General features: G+C 34.7%; 1 protein-coding gene across 1 annotated transcript; it reads right to left on the bottom strand.

Moving 5' to 3' along the window:
- Positions 1-108: 108 nt before the first annotated feature.
- LOC145640016 (uncharacterized) lies at positions 109-26,317 on the bottom strand. The gene is made up of 5 exons (XM_081691327.1): positions 25,595-26,317; positions 23,870-25,402; positions 22,712-23,789; positions 444-579; positions 109-220 (listed from the first exon to the last, which is right to left on the bottom strand). Exons 1-5 carry the CDS (start codon positions 26,315-26,317, stop codon positions 109-111), a joined length of 3,582 nt encoding a protein of 1,193 aa, XP_081547453.1.
- Between the last annotated feature and the right edge of the window lie 442 nt (positions 26,318-26,759).

The raw sequence follows: 26,759 nt of genomic DNA, 5'->3' as shown, positions 1-26,759 counted from the left end.
ATCTAAAGCATCAATGATATCTTTAGTTCGTTGGAATTCATCTTCTTCACTTAAACATAGAGCACTAAGCCCCACGGTACTCAATGATTTTCCCATTGCCTCTAAAAACTATTTAACTGCTTTGATTGTGAGTTGTTTATCCCTTTCACCATTATCTGGGTGCTGCCTCTGAAAATCTTCAGATAAATCAGGAAAGTATTTAACCATAAAGCCAAAGGGTCTTTTGGTTAACAGAAAATTAATACAGTTGAAAAAAGGCATCGCAATGCAACAGGAGACTCTTTTGCTTCTGACATACATAAATCACCTATATCATCGTCTTCAAGTAATCCTAATTTCAGAGCAGCTTCTTGGAATGTATCATACACTTGCCCATTCACAGTTCGTAGGTATTCAAATGAAGTTGGACTTTGTACATTGATTAACAACAACCTCAGGAAAACCTCTCCCCTTCAGCAGGATAAACAAATGCTAGACTTCCAACCATCATTGTGTGTTTCTTTCTCTGAGCCCACTCTTTAGCAGATGCATCCCATCGATAATGTTCACAAAATTCACCATATAAATGTCTTGTTCCACCTAGATAACAAACAGTAGATAAAGGTGTCTGTAAAACAATATATAACCAGGATTTCATGTAATAATATGTCATAAGGTACTGTAGTTAAAGCTAGACTAATGATATGACAAATGAATAAGGTCATCCATGGCAAAGGCAATACTAATGAAGAAGTGATAAACTGAATAACATGTTAGTAACATAAAAAATAAAGAACATTGAATGAACAACTTTGAGATATTATACGTAATGCTAGTGTCAAGAAGGCTACATAGAGACAAACCATTGACAATTCTTAGATGAAGAGTGATCAAGGGAGTTCAAGTTGATAAATTAATGATAGTGCAAATGAACAAATAGATAAAATCTTTTATAACTCGTTTTCAAACTAAGTGACTAATCAACAAATTTATCCAAACATAAATACACATGCATATTTCATCAAAGAGCACACAACATATGAAATTAGGAAACCTAACAATTGCACCTAAGGTCAACACCTACAATAAGGGTCCTGGTTCCTTAATTGAATCATGTATTTGCAATGAACAATGGACCTGTGCATGAAATTGTGCCTGAAATAAAGTAATCTAATTAATGAAATATTTAACAGATAAGCAAGTTCAAATATTCCAAATATATACAGTCATAAATCTCAGTATGCATTAACCAAATGACTTAAATGGGTTGAGTAATTTAAATGCTATAATTCAAAAAAAGAAGATTCAATGAACAACTAACTTGACTTGTAAAGTGACAAGCGTAATGAAAATATATTATGGCATACTTGCTACAACAAATCGGAGCCGTTCATGCGATCTGAGCTAAACGGTTTGCATATTTAGCAAATGAACTGGCAATGGAAGTACCGGTGGATACATGTCAAACAAATCAAAGCAAAAAATCCTCCATGCAGCTTCACAAGGGGATACCCATCGGCCTGATTGATAATCTTTAATTTCATCAACCACGATATCTTTCGGAGGAACAATGTTATACTAAATTCGATCATGGCCCTTGTAAACGTATTTATATCAATACTTGACTGCCTTAATAGTCGAGCACACCTCACACTAGTAGAAAAACGTACATTTGCGTCGCCATATTTGCGTCACTCATTAGAAAGAACGAAGCAAATGTTTAATTTTACCATCCTGAAAAGTTATTTGCGTCGCATATTTATCAAGAAGCGACGCAAATAACTGTTATATTGCAGATTTTATTATTTGCGTCGCTCTTATTTATTGAAGCGACGCATATAATAATCTTATTTGCGTCACTCATTTATTGACAAGTGACGCAAATGAGTGAGTGAATAAATTGCGTCACTCTTTTAATAAAGGAGCGACGCAAATGAAAAATGTACAGCATTAAGTTTTTGTTATTTGCGTCGCATTTTAATAATGAAGTGACGCAAATATATCTTTTGCATTTAGGTTATTTCAGAATTTTGACCTTAGGTTTTCACGCCTACCTTTCACTAAACAAAAAGAAAAAAACAAGTTGCTACTCCAGTGAATTTCTACAGCCAAAACACCCCTTATGGTGCAATAAGAAAAGATATTAAAAGATAACACAAATGTATGATTTATCCATTAGGAAAAACATAATCACGTGGGATCTAGTTAGATTCGTCTCGAAATCTACTTTTCAAATATCAATTTTTTTTTATAATTTTTACAAAAGTATAACTAAAGATATTAAAAGCCAAATAATGCATTGAAAAGCGTGAAACCCCTTATGGTGCAATAAAAAAAGAATAATGGAAGAAGTATTAAAACTAATAATAATAGTACTAGTAAAAACAACAACAACAATAATAATAAATAATAATGTTAAAATTTGCTCTGCTCTTCCCTGCTCTGCTCTGCTCTGCTGAAATCCAATCTACACTGCTCTGCTCTGCTGAAATCCAATCTACAATGCTCTGTTATGTTCTTCCCTACCTGTAGGGAATAATTCAAGCGTTAACCCCTTAGCTTGAACCCCACTGTGATCATACACTAAAGTACGGTGGCGTCCAAAAGGGAAGAAGATAGAGCAAAAGAGTCGCCAACAAGTTTTAGGAACTTGTAAACCGTTCACAGGGTGAAGGTTACCCCCCTTAACGATCCAAGAGATCGTCAACTCCATAAGGTCTTGAACCAAATAAGGGTTCGGGGATGAAGGTACAAATCCAACCTAAAAGAGATTGAACCTGCCCTAATAATAGGCCTCTACTTTATTCTGATCGTATTCATGTTCGCTTTTTGACTAATATGCAATCAATAGGATTAACCCTAAACCTGTTAATCTATGTTGGTTGAATTTAAATGCACAAACAAACCTATTATTGGCGATCACTTGAATTATAATCACAATTAACCCTAAATAAGATTATTAATTATCTTATTAAGCGTGATTACAAATACCAATTCCCTTTAAACATGCATAAAAGGTGTGATCAAGCAATAACAATAAAAATCAAGCAACATAATAATAATAATAATAATAATAATAATAATAATAATAATAATAATAATAATAATAATAATAATAATAATAATAATAATAATAATAATAATCATAATCATGAAAATAAATTATAATTAAAACAATCATAATAATAATCAAAACAATAATCATTATAATAACAATCATAATAATCATAATCATAATAATCATGTTAAAGCATAGCAAGATCCTAGGCATGATACTAACAAGATTAATAACAAACCCTAGCATGTCACTAAACAATAAAAATCAATTCTTTAGCCCTAACATGATACTAACAATCATAAATATTAGGAAGAACATAGGAAGCACCGTAACAATCATATTTAGTATCAAATCTACCCTAGACATGATAATAGGAATATCATAATAACAATCTAAACATGATTTCTACATCATAACATCAATAAATCAATTAAAGTACTTACTTTGATGCCTCATACCTCTTTCTAATAACAAAATGCAAACGTTAGTAACTTCAAGGAAAATAATAAACGAAGAATTAAATTAAATAATTGAAAGAGAGATTTGGGACCAAACCCTCAGAAATTAAACCTTTCACGTCTAGGGCGAAGGCAACTTCGAATATGGCTAGGTGTTTCTAAATCTAATGAGTGCGGAAATTTTATATTTGAGAAAAGGCTAATTTAGAAAAAGAGAGAGAGAATAATCAAGAAAATCTTGATGAGAGTTGGTGAGAATTAGAAAGAATAAGAATTGATGAAAACTGGTTTTAGATGATTATAATTGAAAACTAGTTATCGAAAACGGAGTTTTTACGACGTTATTTATAGCAAAATCAGCCAAAAAGATAAAATAACAAAACAGAGTCTTGGCGCACGTAAAACTGAACCAGCGCCAACGCTGGCTGTTGGCGCCAGGCGCCAACATTAGCGCCCGGCGCTACAGCTGGCGTTTGGCGCTGATCTGGAAATTTACGCGTTTTCTTAAAATCAGATAAAAATTGCCGTACATGAGGATAAAATCGTATTTCCCTCAAAAATGCTCTTTGATTTTAATTAAAACTCTGAAAAGTCAACAAAAGTCAATTTATCAATGCTAATTGAATTAAGAATGAAAAGAACCTTCTAGAAGAATCTAGAAGACTAAAACCATTCCTAATTGTATTAGGAATGATAAAATATATTAGGCCCTCTTCTAGATCATTGGGCCGCATATAAGGCTCAAACCGGGCCCAGTTTAGTAAATTGGCCATAACTTCCTCAATATTCATCGGAATTGGGCTTATAATATATCGTTGGAAAGCTCTTGTCAAGCCCTATCCAACTACACTACTATTGGACCCATATCATGGACCAACAAAACTGGATTGACTGTTTTCTTAAAAATAAGTTTTCAAAAACAGAGAGAAGAGAAAAGAAATTAAAACTATTCGCAACACTAAACTTTCCACACTTTCGCTTCATTCGATTATGATTCGACGTGAAAGGTACTCATCACTGGGTTTGGTTTTGGGGAGACACAAATGGGTGTCTACACTACCCTACACCCAGCTCTGTCCAGAAGCTCAAAAGAACATGGCCTAGCGCTACCTCGATGCTGAAGCTCTAATGTCAAAATTTAAACTAGTATTATAATTGCACTACTAGGAAGCACGATTTTGTTTTACCAATGAGCAACAATCAATTGATAAATAGTCAGTTTAGCGAGCAATTCTTTAACTGTTGCAAATTAGCATTGTTTTCGCGACGTGAATAACAATTTGTTCCCTTTCTTTTTAATATAATTTACCAAATAGTAGCGACAACATGTTTTGATAATGCTCCTTGTTTTAAAGTGGCCATGTTGACTTGATACATATGTCGATGTAAAATTTTAAACAATAGTAAGTTTAATTATCAATAAGTATCTTATAACAATTAAATATTAACAATCTATTTATTGAGACGATTTTAACAAGTATTCACAAATTTTTATTTGATTTATTTATATCAAATTAGGTAAAGTGAATAGTGCAAAAGGTCCTAATGGGACACTCAATAAAAAAAAATGAAGGGAGTAATCATGTAGTAATCATAATAACTAATTGTCTTAGAATATAAATAATTAAAAAATTTTAACAATTACTAAAACAAAACATGTTGATGTCATAAAATCCTAAAATGTCTTATGTGGATATGTTGTCATCAATTTTATTTTATTTTAATTTTTAAAGCCAGCATCAATTTTATTTTACTTTTTTTTCGTTTTCATTTTATTTGCTAGAGACAGGAACCAAATAGGTGTGAAGCTAAAAATCTTAACCTGACTTTGAAATCAATATTGTTGTGATTCCGCTTTAAATGCTTAAGCTCATTAGATAATGCAATATTTTATACGAAGTACATTTTTTCTAATTAACCATCATTTTAGTATATTTTCAATAACATAGCGATATTATAATGTAGCATTAAATTATAATCATTTCAAAAAAAAAAAAAAAAAAAAAAAAAAAGGGGTGTATATATATAAAAAGTTATCAACAACAAAAGATATAAAAATTAATATGAAAAAATTGCTTATCAACACCGTGCAACGCGCGGGTACTAATCTAGTTATTGTTTTAAAACTAAGAAGGCTAACGCGCGAGATGCGCGCTCCATAGCTAACCGTGTTTGCAGAATTGTTTGGTGATTGGTAATATTAATGAGGGAAATATGTGAACAAATATTTTCTAGGGTTATAAATGTTGTTACACTATTCTTAAGAGCTCAATAAAAGGCAATTAATATTAATGATGGCAAATAAGTGAATGAAAATTTTAAAAGGTATAATTATCCAAATGCTAATCATAAGAATTAACTCAAACTTTTAAACGGTAAGGATACAAGGACGAGTGTCAAATTGAATGTTGTCAAAACTACCTAATTATGTTCATCCACGATTCACAAGCAATAAACACGTTGACCCATCAAACCTAGGGCTAAGAAAAACTATCTGAAAATCCGAAAAATAAACAATTTCAATCCGTATTCAATCCAAAAGTTATTGTTGACCCTAAGTTTTGATGATGACTTAAGGAACCTAAGCAAACTATAACTAGTTTAACTTCTGGTTTAGCATTGATTATTGACAAGTTTATGCTACTATACGAGATTCTGGAGTAAGAATGGAGCATGGTACAAAGTCTAAGTCTGCTATGGAAAGATAAAGAAGTCAATAAGATGTCAAGTTCCTTGAGTGAGGAACTGAAGATCCAGAGTCGAAGCTTCAAGACAAGTTCCTTGAGTGAGAAACTGAAGCTCTAGAGTCGAAGCTTCAAGACAAGTTCCTTGAGTGAGGAACTAAAGCTCTAGATTCGAAGCTTCAAGACAAGTTCCTTGAGTGAGGAAATGAAGCTCCACAGTCGAAGCTTCTCAGAGTTTCAAGGAGTCTATTTTATTTTATCTTTAATTTTAGGCTTCTTGTATTTATGCTAAGTACTTTGATTAGGAAAGGATTTTATTAAGATTTTATTTTCCATATTTTAGCATGTTTATTTCGAAAATATCTTTTAAGTGAAAAATATCTTTTGTTAAAAAGAATTTCTGATTTTATTAAAGCTTATCTTTTTAGAGAATCAGTTTTTGGAAAATTATCTTCAAACGTGTGTTTTACTTTGTCAAAAAGGTTGAGAAAAAATAGGAAGTAGTAAAAACCACTTTCTGTTGAATTGGTTTTACTTGCTGCCCAAGCTCCAACAAACTACACGTCTTAATTCTAAGGGAATTGTGGCTTAGTGGAGATTGAGGCAATGGCTGTTTTAACTTCCTCTATTTTATTATAAATTAAATTGGTTTTTTAGTTGAGAAAAACACACTTGAGCATTACAATCTTTTAGCTTTTAAAAAGAGTCATAATCCACGTAAGTCCTTGAGTGTCTTAGTACTTAGCATTTAGAGTTTAATTTAGATTTGTATTGGGATAGAGTTTGGGGAAACTCTAAGAGTGTTTATTGCTTTGAGTGAAGCAAGGAGAAAGAGAGAGTTAGAGTGATCAACTGATTGAGGGATCAGTTGAAGGGTGCTTAAGTTCGTTGAGGAACTTGAGTGTAGAGTCTTAATTTGTAATAGGTTGTTTGCCCTATTATTATTATTAAGAGTTGAGTTTAAAATCCCTCGTGGTCATGGTTTCTCTTCTTGATTAGGGCCAAGACGTTTTCCGCGTAAAATCTCTCTTTGCACTTTTAGTTTTTGTTTGAGTTTCTTTATTAATTTCGCAAAAAATTACCCTATTTCCTCTACAATACAATTCACCCCCCTCTTGTATTTTTCATTCGATTCAACAATTATGGATATCCGATACGAAAAAAATCAAATATCGGATTGGATACCGAAATATTGGAATTGGATATTCGATCAGATATCCAAAAAAATCACTTAATTTATCACGGAGTAGGAGTACTTTTTTGGTGAAGACATTTTTTTTATTCTTTTATATATTATAAAATTTCAAATACTCCCCAAAGGCCGAACCAGCAAACCCTAATCACTCCCACAAAATACTTTCCTAGACCCCCACCGGCCGCTTTTCTTTCTAATCCCTCGCTCTTCTCAAATGCTATTTTTTTTGTGAAAGATCTTTCTATCTTCTCTTAGCATTCCCTCGAGCTTCGTCCAACCCGCAACACAATCGTTAGTCCATCATCGAATCCACAAGCGGGTAGCGACCGCTCTCATGGCCCTTAGCTCCAATAGCGGCGCTTCTCTTCTCAGCTTCTTCATGATGAACATTAGTTTAAAATTTCTTTGTAATTTGAGACAATTTATTTGAAGGTTTGTGTAAGTTTTCTTTGTTTTATAATTGGTGACATTAGTTATTTGATGAAGTACGGATATTATATAGAGGAATTTTCAAATGTGGATTGCATGTTTGTGTAAATTTTCTTTGTTTTGTAATCCGTGACATTAGTTTTTTGATCAAGTATGGATATTATATAGAGGAATTTTCAAATACGGATATCCGAACCAAACCATCAGTTTCGAATCGGATATTCAATCCATGATTACCCCTAGGCCCTAGACAAACTCACCCCACCCAGCTCATTAACCATATCCAAACGACCATTCAAACCCACCCTCACACAAATTGGGGAAAATAGTTCTCTGTATTTTTCCATTGTATTTTCCCATTCATAATATTCAGCCACATTACAATATATATATATAGACAATATGAATATCTAAGCCTAATATTCCTTATTATCTTAACTTCCTATGATATATCATATGCTACATCCGTTACAGGTTATGTGCAACGATTTGACATAAAGTAGAGAGGGAAAATGTCTAATCGTTGCACATAACCTGTAACGGAGGTAGTATATCTTTTCACAATAATATCTCATATGTATTATTATCATAATATCATATCACAATATACATTTCTATCTCAATACCCTCCTTCAAGTAGGAGGTGTAGGTCTCGAACGTCCGACTTGGACAATAAAATAAAATCTGCATCATGTCACCATCAAGCGGCAATATGTAATCATCAAGCAATTTGGCGAAAATCACAAAAATAATCCTCTTGAACTTGATTAGCATGCCGCATTATTCCTCTTCATTAAAATCATCATATTTCTCCAGGATATTAGAAAACAAAAAATTACCGTGAACTCTCACAATAATTCTCACAATGTCATACACAAAAGTTGTGAACTCTCATGCACAAATCTCACACAAGTCAATTGATTCACGTTTTTTTTTTGAAAAAAATATATTAGTATTGTGAACTCTCACAATAACTTTGAATTGGACGCAAATAATGAATAATGCGAGCAATTGATCACTCCTCTTACACGAATTCTCGTGTTTAAGATATTTTATCCCTTGATGAGAATGTCATTCTTTTCGAACCCATCAATCAATGCAACGAGAACGTCTTTCTTTTCAAACCAGTCATATTTTTCTCCTCCTCTCACACAAACTCTCGTAATTTTTATCATCTCCTCTCACACAATCTCTTGTGATTAAGGTGTTTTCATCCTCTTCTCACACGAATTCTCGTAATTATCACAGGATCTCCCTAGGCTTCGATACCATGTTAAATATTGGGGAAAATAGTTCTATGTATTTTTCTATTGTATATTCTCATTCATAATATTCGGCCACATTACAATATATATAGACAATATGAATATCTAACCCTAATATTCCTTATTATCTTAACTTCCTATAACATATCTTATATATCTTTTCACAATAATATTTCATATGATATAATATCATATCACAATATACGTTCCTATATATACCACCCAACGTGCATAGTTGGCCACCTTACCTGACCCTATATATACCACCCAACGCGCATAGTCGGCCACCTCTAGCCTAAGGTGGAGAATGTTAAGTGTGGCCCAAATTTTCCTACCTAATGTATTGGGGTAGTGTATATATTCTAGAAGCTTTCTCATAAGTCAAGCAAGATTAATTAGGGCACTTGATTTCTTTTGGTTTGATTTCTTTTGGTTTATCTATGATCTTGTACAATGCAAGTTCCTTGGACAGTAGATTTTAGTGACGAATTGATATTAATATTGGATAATAAAGAATTACATTGAGTGTATATATCACACATTCTTATATGTGGTTGACCACACAGAGTTACTTCGCTAGTGTTATAGGGGGTTACTCAGTCTGTTCTATAGGGGTTACTTCGTTAGTATTATAGGGGTTACTCGATTAGTTTATAAGGGTTACTTGTCATTATTCCTAGGGTTACTCTGCCAGTATTAGAGAAGTTACTTTGTTCTTTTACAAGCGGCTACATGGTGTAACCAACCCCACAGAATATGCATTGTTGCATCTATAGCTCATGAGTCATGACAGTTCTAGAACATTTTTATGTGCAAACTATGAGCATTCTACACAATTATGTCTCACCTGTATACAATTCCACACATGCCAACAGAAAACCATACACACAACTACACAAGCCTTCATAGAATTCATGCATACCCTCCTTGTGTATTATCAACCTATGTTAATAATAAATCACTATTCCTCTTTGTACATAGTGCTACTCCTTTGTCATCTAATTGTCTAGAAAATGAGAGTATATTCATTACTCACCCTTAATAACATTAGCTAATGTCATTCATATATCGAATTTTTCCATGCTCAATCGTCCCCTAACACCGACCTTATAAAAATTACGGGTTTTAATCTTAATAACAGCACGTAAATTAATTTCTATATGTATTTGTTCATTAGTCCATTTTTCTCATTTGTAGGCCTTGAAATGATCAATGCATCTAATAATGAACAAACATTATAGAATAAACCTAATCTAACTCTTTTAAAATATACTAAGCTCAATCTCTTCCAAAAGAAAACTTTGATCTTAATATTTACATTAAAATTTTAAGCCAAAACAAAGCTCAAGCATCAAAAGTCGTCTACATTTATTTGAAGTAATAACAGCGGAGAGATCTCGATTGCATTATGGCAAACATAATCATATTGTGAAGTACAAAACATGACTTGAATGCATGAGTTCATCAAACAACCACATCCAAATTTCTTTCATTCAAACATCCTTCTTGAGACGATTTATTAAAGAACTCAATGCAATCCGCAATAGCCTCTGAATAATGAGAGTTGGGAGAATAATATGATGAGCTACATGAAGTCTTTGGAGGTTCAGGGCGATCGCAAGATTGCCTTCGAGACATAAACCCGTCGGATGAACCCGGAGCAACGCCGGTTTTTGAAGGAAAAGAGAACATCAACCTCATAAACACCTTTCGAAAACGGTTGAAGATCTTCATAGCCGAGAAATTGTTATTATTGTTAAGTTGGGAAGATTTAGATTTTTGCTTGTGATGCCTATACATTAGAACTCTTTAAATATCTCTCTAATAATTATTTCAAAAAACCATCTTTTTTTTTTCAATCTCTTGTAATAAGGCTTGGGAAGTGTAGGGTTATAATGAATGTCCTAAGAATATGTGAATGTTTGTATTTATAAATAAAAATGCTACGTAAAAAGGCATGAGTCTAATTTTGTTTAGACTTGATGAAGATGATTGAAAAGGAAAAGAAAAGCATGGTTTGCCCGCCTAACTATGTTACATGCATGTGACTATAATCATTTTTGGGTTTCTCTTGTCTATCTTAACTAATTAAGCATATTTTATATGGATTGTGGTCATTTAATCATCTTTAAGTTTAAGCAATGTTTACTAAGAAATGTACATTATCCATCATTTGTGACGGACCTTGGTGTAGAAGTGACCTTCCACATTTTTTTAGGGTAGATGTTATTAGTGACTTAATGATAGTTTGTCCTTGAGTTTCATTGCCGCAAATTAACATATGGTTTATTATATGCTATCAGTCCCTAATAACTTTTATCACTCTTTACAAATAAACAGTCTTGACTTTAATTTCAATTAGCTTAATTAAAAATAATTGTCTTTAAGAGGTTTTTTCAAAATAGTCCCCAAACTAATATAAGGTAGCTTTTAAAAAACTATGCCATATGGAACATTTTTTAGCCTTTAATTTTATTTTCATTAATATGTGACTCAATCTATTGATTTAGTAGGTTACCTTAAGTTTTAGATAATTGTGTTTCGGAAGACATCCCTTAGAAATGGAGACTATAAATAATTGGACCTTTTTCAAAAACACCAAACATGATTAAGGATTCAAAAAAAAATTCCCCTATTACATAATCATAACTTTATTAATAAAAAAAAATAAAAAACGGGTAGAGTAAAGAAAATCATAGAGGAAATACAATTGGTAATAATAATTTTTTTTTTTTTTTTTTTTTATTTTTTTTGGTGAAAGAATTTGGTAATAATAATCTTGAAACATTCTATAAAGAAAAATTGTACTTCGTTTACACTAATTATTATTATTTTTTTCTAATTCTCCAAATTATTCTATTTCATTAGGAATACAAGAAGAATAAAAGAAAAAAGGGGAAATAAAATTTAAAGATAAAAAGTACAATGGGCTATAGGTATAGATTTTTAGCAACTAAAAATATGCTTAAACAATTATGAATGTTTCTTTTGTAGTCATGTACTCATATACGTATTGACATTCGAAAATAATTATATAAGCATTGATGACATTCTAATGATTCTATATTGCTAGCTTAGCTTATTAGGTTATTGAAAGCTCAAGCGGATGATTTTGACCAAAAAAGGACCACTAACACAAAAAATCCACATAATACTACGTAGCTAGGAAACATGGATTATGATTTTGCTGTAAGTAGGTAGCTCTTTTAGCAAACATAGTTTAATTTTTAGGATGAAAATTCAATTATAAGCTTTACATAGTTCAACAAATAAAAGGATAGGTATATGCTCCAAGGTGTAAAGCAATATTATTAGAAAAAAGATCATTCTAAAATTGGAAATTAATACCTAGAACAAGTCTATTTATAGATTGACAAAGAAAATCATAGGTTACGATTTTAGCCAACAGAATTAGTATGATAAGGAAACATTACAAGTGTAGGTGAACGGAAAGTAAGTGATTGCGTTGCTAAGTCTCAAAGTAATAGCCCTTGTACCCTGAATTGAGGCCAACTGAATGCAAATGGGACAATGGACTAATCAATATCACTCATCTTTTTCTCTAATTTTCTTAGAAAAACATCGTACTAATCAAATTAAATTAGATAATAAATCATTTATTTATGTTGTACAGAGAGTCAGAGATTTTGTGTGCGGCTAGCTAAATGGTGTGGTCGCTTGTAAAAAACCAAAGTAATCCCTATATATAATACTGACAGAGTAATTCCTGTAATACTGACCAAGTAACCTTTATACACTTGCCTAGTAACCCATATAACACAAACGAAGTAACCCTTGTAATACTAACCGGGTAACCCCTATATACTACTCCTTCCGTTTTTTAATACTTGCTTCATTTTTTCATTCGCGGAGTTTTAGGAGAAATTGGATAAAGTAATAAAATATGGAGGTAGTGGGGTAGGTAGAAGAATAAAAAATTATAAAAAGCTAAAGTAGTGGAGAGAATTGGAGGAGAGAGAGTATAAAATTAATAAAATATGATTTATGTTAGGTCCACTGGGTGAGAGAAATGAATTAAATATTATAAAAAGTTTTCAAATAAGGAAATGAAGCAAATATTTAAAAACGGTTGAAAAAGAAAAGTGGAACAATATTTAAAAACAGAGGGAGTAATAAAGTAACCCCATAATAATTGCTACAAGATGTGGTCAGCCAAATATGAAAGTTTTTGCATAAACAACTAAACTAGTAGATCAAAATATAGCTTTATATGTAGAGTTGGCTAATCTATCAATTCAATATCAAATAAAACATTTTCAGCTATATCCATGAACACACTAAGCTTTATAGTGGTGCATTTGTTTCTCTATCTTTGTTCCATTTAGAAATCTATTAACTATTATTAAAATAAAATATTACTAACATCATCAATCCTGAAACCATCCTACATATAATTCTCATACTATTAAAAATTTTCCCTCCAATTGTAGGTGTGATGTCATCAATTATTAACGATTTTTTTTTTTTTTAATTTTTAATTTACACTTTTGACTTCAATGCATAAGTGTCTATATATAAAATTCAATTAACTAAGTTTCTCTCCTAAGGTATAGTTTTTCACATACTTAATATAAATGTGATGGTGTTTGATTGTGGCTTTGTTTTTTAATTTTCACTTTCCTTGAATGTAATTTATTTTTATATTTAATTCTAATTAATCTTCGTATACAATGTAATGCAACTAAATAGTAACTGTTATAAGAAATATTTATTCTAACTGATCGCACGAGGATAACCTAATTTCAATTCTAAATAGATGAAGTTTGACCATGATTATTATGGTCGGATGATATTGATTTCCCTTTATTATCCTTCTATATTTTTTTTAATTTTTATGCAGTAAAATATCATTTTCCAAAGGGTGGCACTAAAACTTGTGGGAAAATTTGTATGAAATAAAAATTAACTAAGAAACGGAAATGGAATATACAAAAAATCACAATAATTTCTATTTCTTTTTAAAAGTTAACAAAAAAAACTTTTTTTCATACTCTTGTCTCACGCTGCTAAATTTCTTGATGTGTATGTCTAATCCTAACGCGTAGATTTTTCAAGGACGAGGGTAACATTAGACAATTGCTAAAACTATTAGTATTTAGGAATATTGTAATATTGTTTGTTAATCATATTAAAACGAATTAAATTTTTTTTTTATAAAACTCACATGTTCCTAGAATGCATTCAACTATACTTAACATAACATATAAAATTCGATACTAACCTTTATATATGTTTCAATTAAGTCCACCTTTTTATAGTTTCATTAAGGCGAATTCAAGTACTGTGTAACCATTTTAGATTGTTATTCTTATACCCTTCACCTGATTCTTACTTAGCTCCATCGAAATCTTAGTCATTGTACCCTACATAATCGTTGGCAATAGATGACATTTTATGGTAGTTAGAGAGGGGGGATGTTCTTGAATGATTAATTGAACTATCTGTCTCGTTTAAAGCTCTTCATAAGTAAGAGAAGTCTATGTGACATAACTGAAAATCAAACTTTTGCGCTGGTTGTGATTTCTTATGTTGTGTTGTGAGCTAAAAACCATAATGATACAACATAGAATATGTATTTGTGTTCTATATTGCATCGAAGGCCGAGCTACCGAATAAAAGATGTAACAAATCCATGTATCTTGTCGTTTTCGTAATATTTTTCAACCGACTTTTTATGCTATATCGAGCGCAGACATAATTATTTCTCATTGAAAGCACAAAACAATCACACAATGTTTCATATGACCATATTGGTTATTAAGTTATATATATACTTCCCCTCTCTAATACTTTGATCAAACCTTTTTATTCAACCTATTTAAAATCTTTTGAAGATAGACAAAAAAAAAATTTGTGAGAAGAACAAAAATGGAATTTTGACTTTTACCACAAAAAAAATCAAAAAATTATTTTTTACCACTAAAACTTCTAAAACTTTTATTTTACCACTTAAAAATATTCTAAAGATTGTTTTTTAACACCTAACGTCAAGAGAACCGTTAAATCTAACGGTTTAAAAAAATTCTTTGAATTTCGTGCCCAATGGATCCAATTTGAGGTCAAAATTGACAAAAAAAAATGACCGAAAATGACTCCTTTTGAGTGTTTCACATAAATTGAGGTATTTTTAAACACGCAAAATGAGGCATTTTCGATTATTTTTTGTCAATTTTGACCTCAAATTGGAATCAAAGGACCAAAATGCCCCCCAAAACCCCTAAAGACCATGTGTTTGACACGAAAATCGAAAAAAATTTTAAAAAATTTATTAGGATTTTTTACGGTAGATGATAAAAAACAATTTTTAATTTTTTTATTTGGTGATAAAATAAAATTTTAGTGGTAAAAAAATAATTTTTTTTATTATTATTTTTTTGTGGTAAAAATCAAAAAATGTGAATAAAAATGATAAAAGGGAATCGTGTCTACATTTTAAAATACTTGAAATAGTTTGACCATTATAAATCTCAAAACAAAATTTGGAATATAGGTGTATTAGTGTATGCAATTACCCGGCCTCTCATCTATTTGTTCAGATTATTCTCTATACTTTGAATTTCATGGTATTTAGTGCATATCTTTGACCACGTATATAATCAATATGATATAACATATAAGTGAATAAGAATTCTAATTTTTTTTTATATTTTAATTTAGAAATACACTAGTTATTGGCTCAGGCAATGTCCCGGTATATAATAAATTTATGTGCTTTAACAAATTAATAAAAAGGGTTAATGTTGAATAATTATTATCGAGTAAGTGCAAAATATAGTAATCTATACATAAAATATGTTAAATTTATATATGAAAGTTATACATATGAATAGTTTTTGAAGTAAATTAAACATTAGGAAAAATTGATGAAAATAATCCCAACTTTAGTCCGTTCGATCAAAATAATCCCAACTTTGGATTATTTTTAAATAATTCGAAATTTAATGGTCAGTCACTCAAAATGGTCCATACCGGTCACCTAACCTATTATAATAGGTTAAGGTGACACATGTCACCTCATGATTGGTTTGAAAAATAAAAAATAAATAAAAACTCAAAATTTATACATTAAAAAAAATATACCATTCCCACCCACGACTAGGGGTGTTTATTTGGATGATCGGATCGGGTTAGATAGTCGAGCCGGGTCGGATCAATTTTTAAAGTTAAGTCATACTAAATAATTATGTCTACGTGAGTCTAAATCTGAATCGGATATATTTCGGATCGGTTTCGGATCGATTCGGGTCGGGTGTGCTTTTGACACCTCTACCCACGACCCCCCTTCCCACCACCAGCCACGGCACCTCCCGGTCTCCCTATTCCTGCCGACGCCCAAACACTCCTCCGATGCGTCGGTGCCAACGACGCCCTTCATCACCAACCACCAGGAAAACAATACCACCTGCAACACACCGCCAACCAGTACCCCTACAAACACACATCAACCCCAACCACCACGAAACCACCCTTCATCAGCCCCACAAAAACCGCACAGCCCGCAACACAATACAACCACCATCACTACCGGCCTATTAGCCTAAACCTTCAGCCGCAACTAACATCCATCTCCACCTATTCACTCACTACCACAATCCAGCCAATTCGCCATAGCCATTTTCGCCCACGTTATTGAAGCAGTGCAGCCCCCACAATCACTAATTCCTTACCCACAATCACCAGTTTACCACTTATAATCAATAATTCAACCATCATGAAATCACCTCAGCGCACATCAATCTTGTTAAACGCGGGTCTGGGCCGCACCAGCAAACCAAGAGAGAGAGAGAGTCTGCTTCACAAGTCCAAGGAGGTTCCATCCCGAAACTATATGGCAATAGGAGGAGTAGCCCCTTAGCCTTATAAAGTGTTTAACTATCTGTTCTTCAACCAATGTAGGACACTTACATGTGGTGACACTTGAGAGGTTTATTCTTCAACACTCCCCCTCACATGTAAGGTCCCTTTTAACTTTGTCTCATGTATTTTTTGGGCTAAAGTGCTTCTTCACTCCCCCTCACATAGACCTACTCTTGGCCTAGTGAATTTTAGCCATTTAAGGTCCCATATCATGGGCCTAGCTCTGATACGACCATGTTAAACGTGGGTCTGGGCCGCACCCGCAAACCAAGAGATAGAGAGTCATCTTCACAAGTTCAAGGAGTTTCCATCCCAAAACCATATGGCAATAGGAAGAGTAGCCCCTTAGTCTTATAAAGTGTTTAACTCTATCTTCTTCAACCAATGTGGGACACTTACATGTGGTGACACTTGAGAGGTTTATTCTTCAACAAATCTTGTATCAACCTACAACTGCCGAAATTCCCGCAACCTAGCAACATTAAATAATTAATTAGACCTTCACCATTCAACAATTTGGGGTGGGGTTTTGTAATCCCCCGTATTTTTAAATATTTTATAAATGAAAATTTATTTTATTTATAATATTTATTTGTTATTTTCATAATTTAATTTCAAAAGTTTCAAATTATTAATCTGGGTCGAAAATTATTTGAACAAATTATTTTATGCACCTTTATTCTACAATTTATGTCCAATCATACAAGCCTAACCCATTTGTTTACTTAATCGACCCATTATTTTTATGAGGCCCAATCTTTCTTTTTACCCTACAATAATTCTCTCCTATAAATACCCCATGAATCTCCGAAAATTTCCCACACAAAAAGGTTAGTCTTATTTTCATCCTCCTTTGTTTCATTATTTTGCTTAATGTTAATTTAATTGTTTTGGGTTTTGATTTTAGTATAAAGATTATATTTTTAGTATCAAATTATATTTTAATGGCATAAAGATTATAAATTTCAGATTATATTTATGTTATAAATTTCATATTTTATGAATTATAAACCTAGGGTTTCAATTTATTGAAAATCGTGATTTTAGGGTTTTTATGAACAATTGATTTAGGGCTTTTATAGTAATGATTTTTTGAAATTTTGGTGATTATAACTACTGATTAGTTTAACTTAATTCCATATTATTTTGAACACGTAGATTCATGTTTTAATTTTTAGATTTTCGTTCGTTAATATTAATCCCATTTTAATCCCGATCAGATTCTGAACTCATCCGATTTTGATGAAAAAGTAGTGTTTTCCATGTGGAAACAACGTTTTAAGAAAGACACACTACCTTTGGTAGTGATAACTACCCTCTAGTGGCCAAATTCAACCTCTAAATATGATTTTCGGGCAGTTTTTTATTTTAACGAAGTTTTTTTATACTTAAAATATTATCCTTGAGTTTGATTAATAAAATTAATTATGTTTAAAGTTAATTAAGCATAAATATATGTTTTTATTGAAGTTTTAAGTGTTGGAAATAGTTTCTAAGTACTACTTTTGATGTTTTATAAAGAGGGTTTAATCACCCATTAAAAAGGGAGATTTTTAGGGGTTTTTATATAATTTTCAGATTTTTATTAGACTTTGAACTTGCTGTAATTTCATGTATAAGAGTGTATTTTAAGGTTTTTATGAAGAAAATTTAAAGAACTATATATAAGCCTTTAATTTTAACTAAAGGGAAGGTTTTAAAGTGTTGTTTGATTTGGATTTTGAAGGTTTTAAAGTAAGTTAGTATTGCTGTAAATTTGATTGATTGGGTATTGATTGAGATGTTATTATTTGGCTTAGAAGAGGAGTTTATTGAAGGTGATTTCTAGTTAGTAAAGTGGCATACCAATTCGTTTGCTCAAGGTACGTACAAGTTACGAAACCTTTCTTTTAGGTGCATGTTTAAGGACGACGGATCGAGAACTTAGTATCATGTATAGGGATGACTGAGTTAAATTGTTTGGTTATACATTGTGAATTTCGTATGACGTGCACTATTTTATATTGCAAGTATTATTTGTGCTCTAATTATGCAAGGTGCGCTTAGAGGCAAAGGTATATGATTGGTGTAATGATTAATTTATTACTCATTCATGATTATGCAAGCAGGATGAGTAAAGGAAGAATTTAAGTCTTCTAAGACGAGGTTAAGGTTTTGGGGTGCCTTATGCACTCAAGGTGTTTATACACCGAGGTAGTAAAGGAACAAATAATAAATGTTGCTTGCCACTAATAAATCAAGAATTGAAATTGAAAAGTTGTTTTACTTGATTGAATTGATATTGGATTGATTGTATTGTTATGCATATGAGTCATCACCAAGTCTAAATCTGTAAATCACGTAAAGTGCAAGATGGATGAGCAATAAAACTCTGGATTAGTGCACTTCTGGAGTAATGACAATCAGGGGTTGGGGTACATGGGGTATTAGCCGTGTACTTTTCTCGAGGCCGTCTGATCTACGAGTCTCTTATTTCAAATATTTTTCAAAACTAGGAGTTAGGTGAGATCTCATACTAACTACGGTCACGGAGTCGCGCCCGTGGTCGTTGGATGTTTATTGATGTTTCCAAAAGGAGGCATGGGGTTTTTCTTTTATTGATGTTCCAAATGGAGCATGGGTTGGACAACCTTGTCTATTGCGTAATCCAATGAATAAAAATAATGATTTACCTATTATTAATTAATGGAGTCTTAGTAATATAAATAGTTGAGTCGTGTGTTGAGTCTATAATTTAATGATGCATGATGATTGATTATTAGTAGCATGTTATGGATTTCTTAATTTATTTTGCAGCTTGTATGTACTCAGCTTTGCTGATTGCGTGCTTTGTGTGTCTTTCTTTGGTCATGGCCTTCGCCTTTCTATGACCCTGTGAAGATCCAATTTTTACACTTGTAATATTGGGGAGCAGAATTACCACAGGTTCTTACACATGCAGCATTCATCAGGGTTGTGGGATCTTGAGTAGAGAGTTGGTTGTTTGCATTTTATTTCTTTTGCAAGTTTGAATTTATTTTAATTCGATTTTATTCGACACTATTTCTTTTGGGTTTGAATTTATTTGAACACTGAATTTAATCACTTACTACTTTTATTGGGTTTTGAATAAGGGCCTTAATGGTTCCAAGTTGTATGACTTAATTTGGTTTCATTCGTTGGTTTTGAAACTTATTTATAACTGATTTAGTTTTTCCGCTGCTATTTTCTGATAAAGCCTTAATGTTTGAACACTTGGCGGTAGCACGCCAGTAATTCTCTTGAGTATTGTTCAGGGTCCTCACAGGTTTAAAGAGAGAATTATTGGGGTGTTACAGGTTTGGTCATGCAGGAGGTTGGGGAAGGGGCGGCGCGAGGGGGATGTTTCGGGGCACCGGCTGGGTTGGGAGGCAGTGGACCAGCCAATCGGGGCTGGGTTTTTACTTTTTAGGAGGACGTTCAGGTGGTGCGGGGGTTGCGTGGCACCGTGGCTAGGTAGGGATTTTTTTGTTTTTGTTTTTTTTATAATAATTTTCTTTTAACCAATCATGTTTTTCCACGTGTCACTAATATTAAAAAAATTACCTTTTTATTAGGTTACCGGTGTGATTATTTAAAATGATTTATAGTTGGGATTATTTTGGGCGAACAAGCAAAAATTGGGATTATTTTTTTTACCAAGTTTCCCTAAACATTATTAATTGTAGAGAATTAAAATTTACCAATGAAGGGTTTTTTTTTTAAAAATCAACTACACGTTATCGCAATCCAATACAGTGAGAGAAGGGTGATACACATAGGATACATGACGCACATGTGGCAACAAATTATAAATAAGGGTGACACATGACGTTAGCATGTTATTCCCGTGAGTTTTAATAATAATATAGATATAGATTTATAAGAATGCACAAGTAGAAACATGTAGGGGCAGAGCTACAAGGGGGCTGGCAGAGGACCGGCCCATGTAACCCAAACCTGTGGCCCTTATTTTTATTAATTGGCCCCTGTTGTTTTTTATTATACTACCTCTAATTTTTATTGTTTACAACTTTGAAATATTTTTTATCTCACAAATAATACTCGAATAAAAATGATGTGTAGGCCAGTGATGCCTATTGATTTGGATAATTCTTTCGGTGGCTGACAAGGAAAATGTTTAGTTGAAAGTCACATAATTTCAACTAAACATTTTCCTTGTCAGCCACCGAAAGAATTATCCGAATCAATCAACATCACTGGCCAATACACATCATTTTCAAGTACACAATGCTTCTCAAGAATTGAAGTTTCCCTTCATCAGAACGCAAAGAGGTGAAAAGATTGATGGCATCGGGAGTACTGCTAAAGCTATCAAGAATATCCACATCAAAGCCTTCCCCATACTTTGCAACAATCCCCATGGACTCCAAGGTGTTAAGAACTTCATCAAAAGGGTTTTTGGGTTTAGAATATTGACTCATAGAGGATCGTCGTAATTAATTAAGACGTGCATTAATGTCCTCTTCCCTAGACCTTTGGGGCTTGCCCAGTTGATCTTCATGATTAACATATTTTGTCAATCTAGTGCTTACTCATACTAGCCAGCTCATACTAATGCTTCGTCAGCCGCTTAATCACCAAGAACACAAGCCTATCCTAACTCTGTTTACTAACAGTAACAATAGTGGTATTCAAGCTGCTCCCTCCATTGAAGCTACCACACCACCATCTTCATCATGTCCAAGCTTCATCCAATAAACTGACCACCGACACCTTTGACACCACCATTTTTGGTGGCTTTGCCGCCGAATCAAACGAAAACCGTAGGAAGAAAAGGTGAAATTAAGGGTTTAATCAACCTCAAAGGGTAAGGGTGACCATTTTTCCTTGATTTTACTATTCTAGGGAGCTTTGTTTGGACATAATTCTTGCCGACGTTGGCGGATGTAAGATTGATTTAAGTACAGACACCACCACCACCCAATGCCGGAGTCATAGCTAGTTGTCGCCCAGCACTAATTTCAGTTTCATTGTCACCACTACACCTACCCTCCATTGCCGGAGGTACTACACACCTTCCATTGCTGAGACTTTGATAAAGAGGAGAGAGGAAGAGGGTGGGGATTTGGGGCTTTGACCCTAACTTTGTTGTTAACGCCATCAAACCTCAACTAACACAATATTACATAGCTGGCAGTATGAACATGTCAGCACATGTGCAATGACATTACTATCCTTCACTTAATGAATGAAAAGACACCATCACCCCTATGATTGACAAATTATGTTCATCATGAAGATCAACCAGTATTTTCCCTAGACCTTTTACAGTTTTACTAGATTTACTAGATGGTTGGGTATTACTGTAAAGGCTTTTACGCTTTCTAGTTTCAATATGGACTATATAAGGTTTTTTTTTTTGACAAAGGCTTACACGAAAAGAAAGAAACTAGTACACATAATGAAGTAAATGCCGTATCCTAGCAGAACCCGCCAGTTGGTGAGCTGGGAGAACCAAATGCCTAGGAACCTTATGGAGAAGACAAACTTGAAAAGCGGGAAGGAGATCAATGATCTGCTGCCGAACCCAAATCGTAGAGACGTCTAAAGGAGAATCATTCTTCAGGGCATAAAAAGAGTTCGTACAATCTGTGTGGATTCGAATTTTAGAAAAGCCACGCTGACTTGCCATCCTAAGGGCAAAAAGACAAGCCAGTAGTTCCGCATGAGACGCCGAAATAGCGAAACATGCCTGAGCACCACCACCAAGATCCGAATTTGTGGCCATAGAATAAAACACCAACCAGCACCTGCTCTGCAATCTCTAGAATCCCAAGCCCCATCAATAAGAAGAACAACGGTCGGTGAAGCATTACCCTCCCGACGAAGATAAACTGACTGATTCTGAAACCCAAAACCTGGGGGAAAAGGAGAGGGTTGAGTAAAGTGAAGTCGAGCATCAGAGCTTCTAGAACACCAGTTCTGAGCAATGCGGAAGACAGAGATAGGGGAATACTCCTCCTGTCGAAATCGAATATTGTTACGAAGAACCCAAATTGCCCAGGCAAAGGAAAGAATGGAGTCTAACCCGTTCCAATCTCCAAGCTTAATAACCGATACAAGCAGAGGGAAGAACCAGTGCAGCAACGGAGTATCTGGGGATGGGGGCTGAATACCACAAGGACCACAAGCCCAGAGACGAATGGAGTAGGGGCAATGGAGTAATAAATGATCCAGGGACTCCGGACTCTGATGACAAAAGGAAAATAACGGATCCACAAGGAGGCCTTTATCCCGCAGTTTTGCTGCCACTGGAAGGGCGTCGTGAACAATCTTCCAAAGGAAAATTTTCCGTTTAGGAAGGATAGGAAGGGCCCAAAGCCTAGCCCAGGTCAAGGGCAGGATAAAATTGGTCGGATGCAAGACCTGATGTAATGATTGAATGACATGAGCATAGGCTGATTTAGTTGAGAAGTTGCCATCCCTAGTAAATTTCCAATAAACAAAATCATCCATGGGTTGAGGAGGACGCTCAAGACTGAGGATCTTAACGGTTGTGGAAGGCGGAAAAAGAGAATGCACTAAAGTAGCATCCCAAGCACTAGTGCTGGGATCAAGAAGAGAAGACACCAGTGTCGGCTGAACCGAACCAGCAGAAGAACTCTTGAAGTGAACCGGAACACCAGGCACCCAAGAATCCTGAAGAATTCGAATCTGAGAACCATCACCCACCTTCCAACTGAGACCAGTCCGTAAGATGTTAAAACCTTCTAAAATACTTTTACAACCCCAGGATGAACGGGGAAGACGTTCCGAAGAACGAATACTAAAAAGGGAAGGATACTTCTCTTTGAGAACCCGAGAAAGAAGAAGCTGAGGGTTCTGCAAAATACGCCAAGATTGCCTTGCAAGCAGAGAAGAATTAAAAAGCCCTAAATGACGAATACCCAAACCGCCCATACCTTTAGGAGTGAACAAGAGGGAAGGCGGAGCGAACCAAAAGATAGGGACCCAGATGTCCTCCACCAGAATCGAACCAAAAGATTATTAATCTTATCCGTAATGGAGGCTGGAATTTTAAAAACCGAAAGAACATGATTAAGGGACGCCACCAAAACAGAGTTGATGATTACAAGCTTTGCCGAGGGTGAAAGATGAAGGGGAGCAAATTCCGTGAGACGGGAAGAAATCCTGTCAAGAAGAGGCTGAAAAGCCTGGCATTTGCTCCTACCCCGATCAACAGGGAGACCTAGATAGGGACCCAGATTTGGAACAACCTTGAGATGAAAGGTGGAGGCCAGGTAATCTCGGAAGTCTGAAGGAACGTTAGCACTAAACCGGACAAAAGACTTCTGCAAATTAACCATCTCACCAGAAAGATCACAAAATTGATTAACCACCTGAAGTACATTAGCACAAGACTCAGGGGACGGCTGAAACAACAGGAGATAATCAACAGCAAAGAACAGATGTGTGATTGATGGAGCGTGGCGAGAGATCTTAACCCCCCGGAAAAGATTGCCACGTTCTGCCTTTTGAATCATAACCGAAAAAATTTCCATACAAAGGACAAAAAGGTAAGAAGAAAGAGGATCACCCTGGCGAAGACCGCGGATGGGTCTAAAAACCTTTGTAGGATTGTCGTTGACGAGGATCTGATACGAAACTGTGGAAACACATTGCTTGATAATGTGAATCCAGTAAGGAGGGAAACCAAACACCTGTAAAACTTTCCAAAGGAACTCCCAGTCAATTCTATCATATGCTTTATTCATATCAAGCTTTAAAGCCGCCGACATAGTCCGTCCCCGCGACGAGTTCATATAAGAAAGAACTTCATGAGCAAGAAAACCATTATCTGCCATGAGTCTTCCAGGAACAAAAGCGTTTTGGTATTCTGAGACTAAGGAGGGGAGAACTTTTCGCATACGAAAAGAAATACATTTGGCTATACATTTGTAAAGAACATTACATAAGCCATTAGGACGAAACTGGCTGGGCTGCTGGGGCTGCTCGACCTTCGGAAAGAGAATAATAAAGGTACGATTCCACTCACGAAGCATATGACCATGAAGAAAAAAGTATTGCACCGCCGAAATAGTTGAGGGGCCAACCACTGCCCAGTAGGATTTGAAAAATGCAGAAGTGAAACCGTCTGGACCAGGAGATTTGGAATCGTCAATGCTAAACATGGCCTGCTTGATCTCATCAGCGGAAATAGGGGACATAAGCTCGCATTTATCTGAATCCAAAAGAGATGGGAGGTCGAGATCCGACCAGTCAAAATCAGGAGGTGAAGGACAAGTATTCTTACACTTGAACAGGCCAGAGAAATAATCCAAAATCACTCTTTGGATACCCTGTTGATCATGAATCCAATTACCCGAAGTGTCTTGAAGCCCCTGGATTTTGTTTTGACGCTTAGGAGCTTGAACATAGGAGAATAAAAGATGAGAATGCATTTCCCCTAAAGCATCCCACTTAACCTTTGCTCGCTGTTTCCAGTAAATATGGGTCGTTTAAGCCTGAGCCACCTGTTCGTCCCGGGCGGATAAAAATAGAATCCTATAAAGCTTAGAATCCAACTGCTCAGCTACGGGAGAGATAGAGGAATGCAACTCCTTCCAATTAATACCCCACAGTTTCTTATGAGAGATGCACCACCTAAGTAATTTAGAGCGTAATACCTCAAGTTTTCGGGAGATAGAAAACATAGGCGAACCTTTACATTCCAAAGCCCATGAGAGTGATATAATAGTGGCTACTTCTTTTGATAGCAGACACCAATTATCAATCCTGTATGGTTTGCGGTGTACTGCTATAGCGTTTTCCTGAAGAATAACAGCCGCATGATCCGAGAAAAGAATGGGCTGATGAAGAAGGGAGGCGTCTGGATGATCAAGAAGCCAATTGTGAGTAGCATATGCTTTATCAAGGCGTTCAAAAGTAGGATCACCATTATTATGGCCATTAGTCCAAGTGAACGCCGGGCCTGAGAAAGGAATGTCTAAAAGACCAGTGTCAAGCTTCCAATCCCTGAACTCATTTTGACCAGCAATAAATTTAGACCCTCCCACTTTGTCCGAGCTATACTCAACTTGATTAAAATCCCCCATAAGAATCACATTCTGATATTTCTGTAAAAGATTTGAAATTTCTGCCCAAACAGATAAACAATCCGAAAAATGAGGCGATCCGTACACAAACATAATATATTTTATTTCATTTTGAGTACAAACTTCACAAAAGATTACATTAGAGGTCATTACAATAGGTACTACCTTAAACGGGGAAAACCAAAACACTACTAACCCGCCGCTAAGACCACATGAGTCCAAACCGCAAAAACCATCAAACTTAAGAGAACTAAGCTTATGTACAGCAGCATTAAGCCCAACAAAAGTCTCCATTATAAACATAATATCTAAAGAGAAAGAGCGGACAAGTGAAGCTAGGTATGGAACTTTAGGGGAGTCCGCCGTTCCGAGGCCCCTACAGTTCCAAGCGCCAATGTTCATGGCTGAGGTGGTGGTTCTTGAAGGTGAACCACCAAAACCTCATCAGAAGCAGAAGTCGACTGTGAAGCAGAGTCGGAAACCGGCGATCCTGCAGAACCCTTATGCCGTTTTATCTGTTTGAGGCAGGCGAAACACCCCGGAGAAGGTATTGCTGGTGGAGTGTCTGGCTCTGAAATCGATGCTAGCCGTTTTGCAGGACAAGAAGTTCGAACCCAATTCCATATTTTTTCCTTTCCCTTAACCATTTTCAGCTTCAAGGGAGCCGCCTGTTTACCGGAGTTCGTTGCGGGAGGTGATGTGTCATTGATGCGGATACCCGGGTTTGGAGGAGCAT

Source organism: Chenopodium album, chromosome 7, assembly GCF_948465745.1.
Source record: "Chenopodium album chromosome 7, dcCheAlbu1.1, whole genome shotgun sequence".
NCBI classification, from domain to species: domain Eukaryota; kingdom Viridiplantae; phylum Streptophyta; class Magnoliopsida; order Caryophyllales; family Amaranthaceae; genus Chenopodium; species Chenopodium album.
The sequence above is the reverse complement of the archived record's forward strand: the minus strand, read 5'-3'. Positions and strand labels throughout refer to the sequence as shown.